The sequence below is a fragment of the Acartia tonsa genome, chromosome 11 (genome assembly GCF_053477335.1).
Source record: "Acartia tonsa isolate MP-2025a chromosome 11, ASM5347733v1, whole genome shotgun sequence".
In the NCBI taxonomy this organism is placed as follows: Eukaryota; Metazoa; Arthropoda; class Copepoda; order Calanoida; family Acartiidae; genus Acartia; species Acartia tonsa.
Window position 1 is genome coordinate 42,571,411 of NC_137270.1, and position 14,954 is coordinate 42,586,364.

General features: G+C 34.4%; 1 protein-coding gene across 4 annotated transcripts in view; it reads right to left on the reverse strand.

Moving 5' to 3' along the window:
- Opa1 (Opa1 mitochondrial dynamin like GTPase) overlaps positions 1 to 14,954 on the reverse strand; it is a 45,488-nt gene that overhangs the window by 8,052 nt on the left and 22,482 nt on the right. For 3 of the 4 annotated variants that reach the window (XM_080177458.1, XM_080177456.1, XM_080177457.1), the window contains exons 12-28: positions 14,836 to 14,949; positions 14,482 to 14,568; positions 13,893 to 13,980; positions 12,937 to 13,064; positions 12,424 to 12,494; positions 11,924 to 12,051; positions 11,653 to 11,738; positions 11,072 to 11,208; positions 9,769 to 9,868; positions 9,009 to 9,085; positions 8,709 to 8,795; positions 8,375 to 8,504; positions 7,816 to 7,915; positions 5,342 to 5,472; positions 4,663 to 4,734; positions 3,677 to 3,724; positions 571 to 656 (exon numbers count right to left, since the gene is read on the reverse strand). In XM_080177458.1, the coding sequence (XP_080033584.1) occupies positions 571 to 656; positions 3,677 to 3,724; positions 4,663 to 4,734; positions 5,342 to 5,472; positions 7,816 to 7,915; positions 8,375 to 8,504; positions 8,709 to 8,795; positions 9,009 to 9,085; positions 9,769 to 9,868; positions 11,072 to 11,208; positions 11,653 to 11,738; positions 11,924 to 12,051; positions 12,424 to 12,494; positions 12,937 to 13,064; positions 13,893 to 13,980; positions 14,482 to 14,568; positions 14,836 to 14,949 (1,670 nt within the window). The remainder of the gene's footprint in view (positions 1 to 570; positions 657 to 3,676; positions 3,725 to 4,662; positions 4,735 to 5,341; positions 5,473 to 7,815; positions 7,916 to 8,374; positions 8,505 to 8,708; positions 8,796 to 9,008; positions 9,086 to 9,768; positions 9,869 to 11,071; positions 11,209 to 11,652; positions 11,739 to 11,923; positions 12,052 to 12,423; positions 12,495 to 12,936; positions 13,065 to 13,892; positions 13,981 to 14,481; positions 14,569 to 14,835; positions 14,950 to 14,954) is intronic. The other variant, XM_080177459.1, reaches the window with a different exon arrangement.

Consider the following 14,954-nt stretch of genomic DNA (forward strand, 5'->3'; position numbering starts at 1 on the left):
TTACCCTATTGTTAAAAAGGGTCTTATTAAAATCAATAGAAAAATTCAAATATACATAAATCAACGATCAGAGCTCTCTTTTATGCCCTTAAATGTGTAACAGCTTTGCTCCAAAAAAGAACTTTCTCTATATATTTTTTTTTTAAAGACAGGCTGTCATGCATTGTAATAATAGGCAACCCTTACCTAATAGCACCATCCCATTGTTGTTTATCCTAGACAGATCTATCCTCCAGAGTATTCAACTTACCTAATAGCACCATCCCACTGTTGTTTATCCTGGACAGATCTATCCTCCAGAATATTCAACTTACCTAATAGCACCATCCCACTGTTGTTTATCCTGGACAGATCTATCCTGCAGAGTATTCAACTTACCTAATAGCACCATCCCACTGTTGTTTATCTGGGACAGATCTATCCTCCAGAGTATTCAACTTGCCTAATTGCACCATCCCACTGTTGTTTATCTGGGACAGATCTATCCTCCAGGGTATTCAACTTACCTAATAGCACCATCCCACTGTTGTTTATCCGGGACAGATCTATCCTCCAGAGTTTTCAACTTACCTAATAGCACCATCCCACTGTTGTTTATCCGGGACAGATCTATCCTCCAGAGTATTCAACTGGATAACCCGTAACATCTCGCTGGCCTACACATTGCAACATTATTTTTAAACCTTTCAGAAATAATAGATTGGTCAAATTGGTAAACATTATTTACATAATTATACCATGTGGGAAAGTATGCAGAAAATAATAAAGGCCAAATTGTTCAAGCCTTTGACTAATAATCTTTGTTTAAGTAAACTTTTGCAAGGCCAATGCATTCTCCACCAATTGCCACAACTATAAATTAACAGAAATAGATACATTGATTAAATAATCAATGCCTTAAAATGATTTAAATTCGTATCACTTCTGTGTCCAATAGTGGATAGTATCATTCATAAATTAAATATCAAGGCACTAAATATATTAGAATTGTTTGTCAAATGAAAGCTGAAGTGAAATATTTTATATGTTACCAATGACAATATGTAACTGGTTAAAACACGATATACCAACCATAAATAATAGCAATAGAAAATATTTCATACTTTTTTTATTTCAATAAATTAAAATAAGGACTAATAAAAAAATAATAACAGAGTTTAAAGGACAAAATACCAAACTTTTTAAAAAGAGGTATAAAAAAAGAAAATCGGGAAGGTTACTATCCCCCTTTCTCACCCACTAAAAGCTCCCCTGGAAAATGAAGTTAAAATCAGAAAACTCTTTGTGACGTTCCAACAGACGTACGGCAATGACATAACTAATAAGCAGCTCCGCTCATAGAACTTCTTTAGGTATATTTATATATTTGATTTATCCTTGACAATTTGTTTTGGTAGTTAATTTAAATGTTGTAATTTGCTAAGTTAAATGTCAAGAATTTACTGATAAAGTAAGGGGGGTGGGGGGGAAGTTTGTACAGTTATAGGAAATGAAAATTCAGTATCAAATTTTGGCCTGGCCGTTTGGGCTTGTTTTTATAGTTATCAACCTAATTCTTTTTGTAAACTCTCTTATATGATTGGATCTACCTGTAAAACTTTGAAAATTGAATTTTGGGACTTTCCTTCTAGGGGCTAGTGGTGCAAAAGACCCCCCCAAACACTAAAATTTTAAGTTATGAGCTTATTTTTAAAGATATCGAGCTGATTTTTTAAATGGAAGCTTTTATTGCATAAATTAGTTGATAAGCCATCCCATATTTCATTTTTGCACCTTACCTCTAGAGGCATGTAAGCTCAAAACTTATAAATTTTGTATTTGGGGGGGTTGTTTTACTCCAAAAGCCCCTAGAAGTAAAGTGCAAAAATGAAATATGGGGTGGCTAATCCATTCTCTATGTAATAAATGGTTCCATTTAAAAAATCAGCTCGATATCTTTAAAAATAAGCTCAGAACTTAAAATTTTAGTGTTTCGGGGGGTCTTTTGCCCCACTAGCCCCTAGAGGGAAAGTCCTAAAATTCAATTTACAAAATTTTATAGGTAGATCCAATCATATAAGAGAGCTTACAAAAAGAATTAGGTTGATAACTATAAAAACAAGCCCAAACGGCCAGGGCAAAATTTGGTACCGAATTTTCATTTCCTATAACTGTACAAACTTCCCCCCCACCCCCCTTAGATTATTAATTTACGCTACTACAAAACGAGGAAAGACATGTGATATTAAATGCAACAAAATTGTATTCTTATGAAAGTTTACAGAAACCTAAGTTTGGGATGGAATTTAGTAACATACTAGTCCCGTTGTCTTATAGACACGTTCTCTCATTCGTTGAATCAAAAACTTAGTACACTTTATTAAATATTTATTAGCAGTATTTCGAACTTTAAAACCAATAATTTTTATCAACATAAGGAGTCATTTTGTTTTTCATCATTGTGATGTATATCAATTTATCGTCTATTGTCTTATCCTTTAAACTTCCTGTTTATAATGTACAACGTTCACTGCTACAATATGAAACACAAACTAAATACAAAATTTATGTACTCTTATGAAAGTTTAGAGTAACCTCCAAGCTAGGCTTATGACGAATACTCAGATTAAATGTCATGCAATTATGTTAGTATTAGGTTGTTTGTCTGTCAGTGTGTCACGTATTATCTCGGAAACCTGTAGACAAACAATTTGTAGTGAAGCTTCTTAATGGTCATCAAATAATCCACTTTAGAAAATGCTATAAGATAAACAAAACAATCACATTTCTCCCATAGCGTTACGGACGAACAAACAAAGTGAATTATAGAGTAGCTCCGCTACTAAAAAAAATACGACATTTAAGCTTTTTCCTTCTTTTATGTACGAGTATGGATACCATAAATGAAGATAAGTTTCTCTATTTAAATTCATGACAACAATATTTGTGGTTAGGTGATAGTAAAGAAATAATTACGTAATCATTGTAATGCATATTATTCAAACAAGTATTTTTTAAGGCGTACATTTTTGCTTAATCATTGGGATCTTAAGAGATCAGACAATGGAAAATTTATTGATATAGTCCTCTTATTATGATAAACTAAATTCCCCCTTCTTAAGTAGATTAAAATTATTGGTGGAAAAGTTTGAAACTGCAGGTTTAAATCAAACTACCTAGGTAATCAAATTAAGATTGCATTAATGTCACAACTGTTTTGAGCCAACGAATAATCGAGAGATAACGTAATTTTGAAATTTACCCTTCTAGGTAAAACATCGTTTCTGTTAAAAAATATTTCGTCAAAATTCAAAATAGTACAGACTCAGGATGTAAAAAGTTGCAATCGATAAACTTGAAATAGAAATAACTTCTATTAGTGCATTACTTAAGAACCGACGGGCAAAAAGAATAGGATCTACTACAGTTCACGGTAAAATATGATCTGTACGTTCAGCCGTTAGCTAGCAGCCTTTAAAATTCATAGATTTTTGGAAATATTCGTTACCAGCAATATTTTACAGTAAACTGCAGTAGATCCAAAGAATAATATACTGGATGCTTATTAAAAATAAAATCTTCACAAAAGTTTCCGAGTTTTATCTTTAATAGCAGCCGAAATACTTAAACCATAGCATTATGGACTGACGGACAGACAAAGTGAGTTATAGAGTAGCTTCGCTAATGAAAATCTTACCTTATCCTCCCACATATGACCATTCATGGCTGTGTCAACTACGGCGCCCTGAATTAAAAGGTTTTAATATAGGCATTACTAACAAACAGGCCAAAACAGATGATAAAATAATAAACAGATTATTTGTTTCTTATTCCAGCATATAACTATTGTCATATAATATCTTTTTGAAAGTTAAGTGCTGTCCTAAAAGTATGGTATTGTTCGTTTTTCTGTTTATCTGGCAACAAAGAAAGAATGAAGTAACTACTGCACTAAACCCCTCACCCCTCCCCAGACAACAACTTGAGAAAAATAATAATATAATGCGGCAGATAACCTCTAGATGATCAACTGGTCTTATTTTGGTGCATTTCTGAATTACATCTTGATAGTGAAGTACACGATGATACTATATATTAGCCCGACCCAGATTTGAAAAATTTTGTTAAAATTTTTGCCCCCAGCCAAAATATGGTTGATTTATGCAAAAAAAAGACCAATGCAAAATATTTCTACTTTTAATGCAAAAATAGCGACGGTACAAGCACTTTGAATTTTGAGGTCCCCCGTTATGGAGGTCAAAAATTCATTGCATCAGAACTATGGCTTCATGGTGCTCCTAGGAAAGGCCTTAAGGAGTAGAATCAGGAAGTTTTGTACATTTCAAAATATCTCGTTCCTAGCTTTAGAAATAACGAAAAAAACATTATTTTTTTTGAGTTTATTGAGAATTGTTCAATTTCTAGAAGTTTTTTGATGTTTTTTTTGTGATTTTCTCAGGCTAGGAACGAGATATTTTGAAGCGGACAAAAGTTCCAAAAGCAATAGGGACCATTTTAACTTTTATACTTCTGAATCCGTCTTGCAGAGATTCCTACCCTTTAACTACCCGGCAAAGTGCGAAAGCAAGGGTTGAATTACATTTTCTATAAAGTCATTGCTGTAGTAAAGTTTACTGTAAATTTTCAATCAAAAATATTGTTCGTACAATAAGAAAAAAATACCTTTAACATGTCAAAGATATCGTCATGCTCTTTTCCTTTCTTGGCTTTCTCCATTAGCTTATGAAATTCTTCCTAGAATGTTAAATATCCTATAATATAAAGTAGTAAGGCTTGTTGTTTGTTTGTTAAGATCTCGCTTACCACTGAACCGAAAGAACATTAAAGGGAAGTTGACATAGGTCCTAGGATGGTTTAAGCCTATCTAATTTAAATCTTAAAAACAGCTGTTCAATTTGCGCTTTATTTTTTTATTCCAATAAAATCACTTGCTAACTGAAGATGCTTGTAATATGCAGGGAACTAAAGGGATAAGACATGGGCCCAATGATAATACACAAAATTACCTCTTCTGTAGATTACAATTTTGTTTGAAACGTATGAATTCTCAACTTAAGGTACCATTCACATTCAATAAGTCCCCAAAGTTGTTAAGCAAACAAATGAAATAAGAATAAGTTGTTATAATCCCTTGGGGACTAGTGAATAAACAGCCCAATGTCCCCTGCCTCCCTAGTAATATGTAATTACACATAAAATGTATGCTGTATATATTTATCAAATCCAGAGATAAGTCAATAAATACCAAAATGAGTACAAGTTCTAACCAATAATATTGCCAAATTGTGTTCTTATTGGTTCAAATTCCAAAATAGGGGTCAAGATCTACTATATTTATTACCTGCAGAGTCTCCCACCCAATTTCAACAGATTTAATTGGCAGCTGATTTTCTGCCCACTGTTTGAGCTTGATATCAATAGTGGTGTTGAAAGTACCAGATCTGTTGTGAGGGCTGATTTGTCTGGTACCACCTAAAGTTTATTGTTATATTATTCCATCATGGAGGTGAATTCATGTTTAATGATGACAGCAAAACCAGTTAAATGAAGATTTTCCATGATTTTTTCCCCTTTAATTTCTTCTTGCGTAAAAAAGATCAAAGTAAAGTGTTTTCTATGTCTTAAAAAAATATTTCTTTATAGAGAATTGTTCCAATTCCTTAATAATAATCTATAATACAATGTAGAACGATGTCTGTCCGTCTGTCTGTCTGAAGCTTAAGATCTCGGTAACCACTGAACCGATTGGATTCTACTCTTCAGGGTATATACCTATCGGTCCTGTGGTGGTTTTAAGCTATTTTCTTGGGGGGTGGGACACCCCCAACCCCCCCAAAAATGAAAATTCCCCCCCCCCCCCAAAAAAAATACTCCTGGTGCTGCTGGTGCAGCTGGTGCTGCTGGTGCTGGTGCAGAAAATTATTTTTTTTCTTGGGGCAAAGCCCCTAGAGGCTAGGGGCGAAGCCGCTAGTGTTAAATAAAGGATCCAAGATACCTTTGTTTAATCTATTTTGGGCAAAGTAGACAGATCTATAGTGATCTATTTATAGTTACCCAGGCAGAACTGATAACGATTTGGGTTATTTATCGTTTATTGTTATAGTAGGCAAATATTATATTATCATCATCTATAATACAATGTAGAACGATGTCTGTCCGTCTGTCTGTCTGAAGCTTAAGATCTCGGTAACCACTGAACCGATTGGATTCTACTCTTCAGGGTATATACCTATCGGTCCTGTGGTGGTTTTAAGCTATTTTCTTGGGGGGTGGGACACCCCCAACCCCCCCAAAAATGAAAATTTCCCCCCCCCCCAAAAAAAAATACTCCTGGTGCTGCTGGTGCAGCTGGTGCTGGTGCAGAAAATTATTTTTTTTCTTGGGGCAAAGCCCCTAGAGGCTAGGGGCGAAGCCGCTAGTGTTAAATAAAGGATCCAAGATACCTTTGTTTAATCTATTTTGGGCAAAGTAGACAGATCTATAGTGATCTATTTATAGTTACCCAGGCAGAACTGATAACGATTTGGGTTATTTATCGTTTATTGTTATAGTAGGCAAATATTATATTATCATCATCTATAATACAAAGTAGCTTGATGTCTGTCCGTCTGTCTGTCCCTTAAGATGCTAACCAAATTTGTAGATTTTTAATCACCAAAGTTCTCGGTAACCACTGAACTGATCGGATTCTACTCTTCAGGGAATATACCTACTGGTCCTGTGGTGGTTTTAGGCTATTTTCTTGGGGGGTGGGACACCCCCAACCCCCCTAAAAATATAAAAAAACAACCTCCAAATTTTTTTTTTACATTTTTTGTAAAATCTCAGTAACTGCTGATCAAATTGGGCTCTACCCTTCTGGGAATATACCTACTGGTCCTCTGGTGATTTAAAGCTATTTTCTTGGGGGGTGGGACACCCCAAACCCCCCAAAAATAAAAAAAATCCCCACTTCAAATTTTTTTTTTTTTTCATTTTTTTAAAAACAAAATCCAGTAATTGGGGTGGGGGAACCCCACTCCTTCATGGGGGCGAAGCCCCCATGAATCCCCCCCCCCGAAAAAAAAATCAAAATATTTTTTTTTTAATTTTAATTTTTGTGTATGCGAACAACCTAGGTCTAATATTTACGAATTATAATTTTTGTGTATACGGCAAACAACCTGGGTTTAATTTGTACAAATCAAAATTTTTGTGCTTAAAGCGCACAACCTGGGTTTAATTTTACCACAGAGTAATTAAACAAAGAATATTTTTTTAAATATTTCTATTAAGAAGGGTTGACTTCCCAAAACTACATAGGGCGAAGCCCCTAGAGGCTAGGGGCGAAGCCGCTAGTTATATAATATCTTTTAATGAAAAAAAAACTTTTAAAATATTGCTAGTATCCGGAATCCGAATCCGCCTCTTTTTGGACGGATTCTTGTAAGAATCCGAATCCAGTCAAAAAATTTGAGGGATTGTCATCCCTAGTATTTGTATGTTATATTTTAAATTTTTAATGACGAAATAAATATGTTTATGTTTATGAATATTAAATGTATTGATTTTCCATATTTTGTCAATATTCGTTTATCGGACAATCTGGCAAGTTAATCTTCACATTTATGGCGTTGTAATTCTGAGCTGGATCTTTAAATTATTTTAGTGGTGAGCCAGATCGGGGTGAGCCGAATTTCAGCCAATCACAGCGCGGCATTTCATAAAATGCTGTGCTCTCATTGGTGGAAAAATGGCTCACCCCGATCTGGCTCACCACTAAAATGATTTAAAGATCCAGCTCTGGATTAAAATAGAAATATCTAATATACTCGCTACCTGAGGACTGTGTTTGTGCCGCAGGCAGGTAAATATTCTCAAATACATGCTGCGACACTCGTTCCCATAACTTCTTTCCAAGAGAATCCTCCCACGTCTAGGATAAAACAAGAATGAAAACTTAACTAAGAAGCGAAGCAAAAAAATTTTGGATGGACATTGGACAAATGAAAAAAAAAGTATTTATAGAACAGATGTAACTTCGCTACCTACTGATGATATTAAAACGATAAAATAATATTAAGAGACATCTATCTTAATATTTTACTAAAATACATCTCAAAAAATGCAAGTACAACTACTGTACTTTTACCAGATGTACACGTTTACTGTTTAACGTTATATTTACTAAACCAATCGATATATTATTACTTGGATTCATGTACTCTGAAAAAGTCATGTCTGCAGGAGCTGGCAAAATCCACCCCTTTTCCCCAAACCCTTCCTAATGGATGAACGAACTGACCAATAAATGAGGTCCATATTGACAAGCTAAATTGACGACAAATTTCCCCATGTCAATATATCCACGTACATCATATATCCATTACTATACCTGTGGACTGACAAGAGACAGGTTAACAATCTCATCCAGGATTTCTCCCCTGGCCTTCTCAAACAGTTCGTCCCTATCAAGCTCTCTAATTCGGGGGAAATTGTTCTTCCATTCCGTTTCAAGATTAAACCTATGCAATTAAATTCTATTAAAACTCAGGGATATTAAGGGATAAGATAAAAGACGACAAATTGATAAATAATGAGAAAAAATGTAGAAAAGTTTGGACACTTCAAGTTTGCACCAACCAATCAAGATTCGATAAAAGTTTTTATGCCAACGAAAGAACCGGTTCTAATACAGCGGATTCGAAGCCATAATGTAAATTTGTTACCTTGTGGCTTTAAAAGCATCAGCCTGTTGTTCCACAGTATCTCTGACCATCTTCCAGAAACATTCAGATACTGCAAAGCTCAAGTTCCTTAATGGTTATTTTTCACAAGTATTGTAGATAGCTTTCCGCGGATCGTAAAATGAAACATTGTAAGATAAATACCAGTTCAGTTAGCCCTGAAGTTATTAACTACAATTATTATTACTCATTTATGGTTGGTGGGTGTAAAAATGAACAATTAATATACACTTAAAGATTTTTTGAGAATGTTACTGTATTAAGAAAAACAAGCTAGCTTACCTGGTGGTAATCTGACTAGAGTTGACAATGCCACCTTTGAAAATTTTTGACTTCTGGAAAAATTCTTCTTCATAGTCCTAAAATTAAAATAATCAATATTCCAGTAAACAAATGAAACAAACTATTTAAACAAGCTTGGAAGTAGTCTTATGATTGTTTCAAGTCGGGAAGTGGGTTTACAATAGATTTATTACCCTAGACGGTAAATTAAGACACAAAAATTCGCCAAACTTGAAAATAAATATCTTGCAAACGAAGATTTTTTTTGGTCACATATCATTCAATAACATAAAAGAGTGACGAAATCTCCAAGAAGAACTTTATCATAATTAATCTGTCTTTTTACAGATGTGTACACTTTTAAACTAATAACGTAGTCTGATTGTTTCTACACTGTGTTCTCATTGGTCCAGTTAAGATATGGTATATCTATACTAGCGGCTTCGCCCCTAGCCTCTAGTGGCTTTGCCCCAAGATTTATAATCAACCTAATTTTTCGTATTTTAGATTTAAAAGAAAAAAAAGATAAATTTTTAGTTTGGGGAAGGGATTTTTTTTTGTGGGGGGGGGGTTAATTATATTGAAGTGAAGTGGGTGGGTATCCCCCCCCCCCCCCCCAAGAAAAGAGCCTAAAACACCCACAGGACCAGTTGGTATATTCCCTGAAGAGTAGAATCCAATCGGTTCAGTGGATCCGAGATCTTAAGGAACGGACAGACAGACATCATTTTACTTTGTATTAAAGATATAATAATCTAACCTTAATATCTTGAATAGAATCCTCCTTATTTCCTCTTCCCGTGACAACAGCAAAATATCCCAGGGCTTTCATTGGGAATAGCTTGCCAGACAGAATTTTTCTAAAAATGTTTCTTTTAAAATAATTTTCGAATTGTTGCAGGGGTGTATATTCTGCACAAGATTAATTTTTTTCCCCTGCTGCAAATTTTTAATTTTTTTCCCCCTCCTGGTTTTTTCCAGCAAGGAAGGGGAAATATGGAAAAATATTTACAGAACTCTTAATTTAATTCATATAATCTCCACTCTCGAATATTCTTTTAGTTATTTACGCAAAGGAGGGGAAAAAAATGTTTTCAGTTATCTTATTTTTTACATTTTTTTCCCCTAACCACATGATATTTTTTTTACCCACCCTTTAGCAGGGTCAATTTTGCAGAATATACACTTCTAAATTGTTGCTGAACATATATGCACATGCAGGGATCTGAAGGAATAAGACAATATACGATAAATCGATGAACACCGTCATTTACAATGAACAATACTTCCCAATTAGATTAAAATACTTGTGAAAAAGTTTGGACACTATGTTTGTACATTTACAATCTAGTCAGGATTTAATGAAGGTCCCCAAAGTTTATGAGCATTAAGATATTAGGGACCATTGAAATTTACAGTCCAATTTCCACTTTTTTTCCTGCAAATGAAAATTTACTATTTTCACTACTATTCATAATTTTCCAGGTTTTTTTGAGTCTCTCGATCTTGTTTTACTGTTGTACTGAGAAGTCAGTTTTTATTTTTGCGTTTTTACAGACTACAAATATCAACGTCTGTTTCAATATCATTGAATTTACGCAATATAACCAAAGTTATTGAAAGTCAAGTAAAAATTTTGGATCTACTGCAGTTCACGGTAAAATATTGCTGGTAAGGAATATTTCCAAAAATCTATGAATTTTAAGGCTGCTAGCTGCCAAACGGCTGAACGTACAGATCATACCCGCACACCATTTCAAGCGGCATAAGAAGGCCTACAAATAATCTGAAATAGCCAAGATCCAATGATACACAGGGAAATCTTCACTAAAGAAAGAACGCGCAAAATAGGTCTTTTTCGCGCATTTCTCTGCACTGCGAGATAATTATGCATTATTGATTTATGGCTATTCCAAATTATTTGTAGGCCTTCTTATGCCGCTTGCGGGCATGATCTGTACGTTCAGCCGTTTGGCAGCTAGCAGCCTTTAAAATTCATAGATTTTTGGAAATATTCCCTACCAGCAATATTTTACCGTGAACTGCAGTAGATCCGAGATTACCTTATCCTATCAGGGTTAGCCAGATTTTGTTCGGCCATGTCCACTTTGGTTAGGACAAAGATGGTTCTCTTGCCCGCGGGATCCATGGTGGACACCAGATCGGTCACGTTTGACCGCTCAGCATCTACTGACCCGTCCTAATTAAAAAATAGTCAACAATAGGTATATTAAAAAGATTTTTACCCTAGATGGTCAATCAGACACAATAATCCATACATCTTAGGGAAATATGTATCAGCAGTTGATTTTGTTAATATTTTGTCATTTTGATTCAATTTCATAACAAGAAGGAAAATATCATTTAACAAAATGATTCTACAAAATAAACTCTTCCTAACCAATAATGGTATTAGTCCAATTAAGAGATTGATCATCTAGACGTTCTGAGTTTATTGTATTTCTAGGGACAGGACAAAGATAATTATCTTCCTCCCAGGCATAATTAAGTATTTATATGCGACACTGATAGCTAAGTCATGATAGATGGGAAATTTTTGTAGGGGATATCAAACCACATCAACACCCCACCTCCCCCTCAATCAAGGTCCTTGATGAAGAAAGTAAGAATAAAGTTTACATACCTGAATACATAAAATGATGGCATTTGGATTGCTCATGTACTGAGTTGCCAAAGCTTTGATGCTGTCCTTCGTCTCGGGATTCATTCCTATAATGATATGGCCAATTATTAAATTACATTACAATATAAATTTTTTTTATAAACAAGAGATAAATAACAACCATTGCAAAAACCTATTATACATATAAAGTACTTAAAATTTTTACGGTAAATCGTTTGGCTATGGCAGTTTTTTTTAATATCTTTGAGTATGACACAGAGCAGTTACTAACCTGCAGTTACAGTTGAGATAATTCCAGGTAAGTCCACCAGAACCATTCTCTGGAGGCCTGGACCTTTCACAGTCATACTGATGACGTCACTGGATACTGTGCTTCCACTTTGTACACTCTTCATCATTCTAGAAATGTTAGGAAAATTGAAACGCTTGTGATCGTCTATCCTTGTACAAAAGTATCAGGATATCTAACCGCTTAACTGATATGAATCTCCTTTACATTTTAACTTCCCAGGAAATTTTTAAAGATTAGTAGGAGAAAAAGATTCAAAAAGAATAGGTAATAATTAAAATTTTAGAATTAAACAGGGGAAAATTAGTATCGATTTACATTCAATAGAAAACTTTTCTGTATCCAACCTGGATTGATATTTTTAAAGAACAGTCTGACTTACTAAGCGTATTTGACAAAACGCGAATAGTTAACACACAACTTTACGGAAAATACGCGAAAAAAATGACCCTCTTTATTATCTTTTCTGATAAAATTCCTACCTGATTTCAACTTCTCTTCTCAACTCAGCCAGCTCAGCTTCATTTGACAAGTCAAACTCACGATTTGAATCCTGCAAAATATGAAAAATTCCGTTTAATTCCAATTTTTTTTTTGCCCCGAACGGCAAAAGGCTTTGGCCAACAAAACTGTTTTTTTTTATCTTTATTTCATTATTAATCGGCATAATGAAAAACAAATTCTAATGAACATAATATAAATAAATATCTAAATCTTATTCTTAATCGTAACGAACTCCAAACTTATTGCTATTTATGAAGATTTTTATCTTTTTATCATCAAATGTAACATTATTTACAGAGGTGACCTTAGGGAATTTCTCAAAGATTAACCGTTGTCTTCGGACAATCCCTAAATATAACGTAGCTGCACTGATAACAATAGCTTTTTAAAGAAGTGTGGAAGGAGATCTGATCATCATTTCACCATGACATTTACCGTTTACGTAGCACGGACAGACCCTAAGCATATAGTAGCTGCGCCTATGGTAATACCTTAAATGAGGCAATATGGTATGGGCCCTCGCTAAGGGTAACCTTCACAGGTGCTCTGGTCATCATTTCTCCAGCCCCGCGGGGGAATATCCGGGCTTGTGCTACCATCTCCAAAACGCTAGTTTTTCCTTAAGTAAATGTTATTTCAATTTTCACTATAGTAAGAGTTCTTTTAACTTTACTTTGAGTAAAAATGAATCCATGTCATTTCATTGATTATTAATTTTTAAAAAGCAAATTATTATTTATTCAGACAAAAACATTCCTACCGGTTTATCCATTCTCACATTCTCTATATAGCTTTAAACAATTTTTAATTAAATCATGACTGCGGTGTCTAAACTTTTCCATCAATTATTTTAATGGATAAAAGATGCATTTTGTTTTAATAATTGAGAATGTAAATTAACTTTTTTTCCATTGTCTTATCTCTTAATATGGATCTTGGACAAAGTAGCTTTGGACAAAGAAGCTTCAGACAAAGTAGCTTCAGAACAAAGTAGCTTCAGGACATTTACTTAAGAAAAGTAGCTTCCTAAGAAAAATAGTCTCCAATATGGCCGCAGCGCTCGGCCCCCTGGCCTGCCTAGCCGCGGCGCTCGGCCTCTAGCCTATAACCTAACCTAACCTATGTTAGCCTCAGAACATTTATTTAAGAAAAATATCATCAACTGATAATACATAGGTAGGTGGTTTAGAATTTCGTGGATTTTGCAAAAGTGGTTAATAGATTTTTAATATTGTTTTTACAATTTTTAATAATGTTTTTACAATTTTTTGGTTAGGTTATAGGCTAGGGGGCCGAGCACCCGAGGCTAGGCAGGCCAGGGGGCCGATCTCTGCAGCCATGATCTTTATTAACACTAGAGGCTACTTTCCTTAGGAGGCTACTTTGTCCTGAAGCTACTTTGTCCGAAGTTACTTTGTCCAAGATCCCTTAATATCCATGGGATTACCTGAACTTTGATCTCCGACTACAACAACCCTTGGTAGATGATCAGCTGTGTTGTAACTGGAATCATATCCGGACAACTCGTCCAAAACCTGGCAAATTCAGATATAAGTAACTGCTAAAAGTATTCCAATCTTTTCGAAGAAGAACGTGATTAACTTAACTTAATCCTAACTTCAGAGAATCAGGGCTACATACCTACATTAACTTATTATGGGGGGATGGAACAATGGGCTGGAAAATACATAAACGTTGGATTAAAATAATAAGGTAATTAATTGAATCTTTATCTGTCGATCCAAACTAGCTGTGTCCAAACTTTTCAATTCCATTTAGAAAATACTATTTTTATTAATAAAATTGACTTTTAAAAATGCTTTTGCTATTTAACATTTCACATATTTTTAATTCAAAATAAAATGCAATAAAGTTATAGCTGCCTAATTTATCAAGCAAAAAATGCAGCCAAAATAAAAATGTACGTTCAATAGCAGTTGAATATCCACGTATTACAAGGAAGAGGGATTTCTTCATAACAGACAGACAGAAAAACATATGATATAGAGTAGCTTCGCTACTAAAAATTGTCTTACCTCGCTGTACATATCAATCAAAGACTTCTTGATCTGTTTAGAAATTGTAACTTGTTTACCACGTAGCAACAGCTGTTTTCTTAGCTCCTATAATAAATATATTTTCTAATCTATTGTATATAGTAGTAAGGTTTTAAAGTCTATCCGTTAGGATCGCCTAACTAAACCGAATAAAATCTCATATTTAGGGATGCTTCACATAGGTATAGGGTTAGATTAAAGATATTTCATTTTTACATCTAATTATTGGGAAGGTTTTAAGCCATTTTTCTGCCCCCTTCCCTGCCCCTTCGATTACAACGCCCCTAAATACAAAGTGCACCGCCGCTATATAATAGTAATTTAAATGTTTACCTTATTTTCTTTTTCTAGTTTCTCAATTTCTTTCTGGTATTTGATCTGAGTTCTCATTAGTTCTTCTTGAGCTGATTCAAGTTTTCTTGCTAGTACTGTGTTCTTCTCTCTCTCCTAAT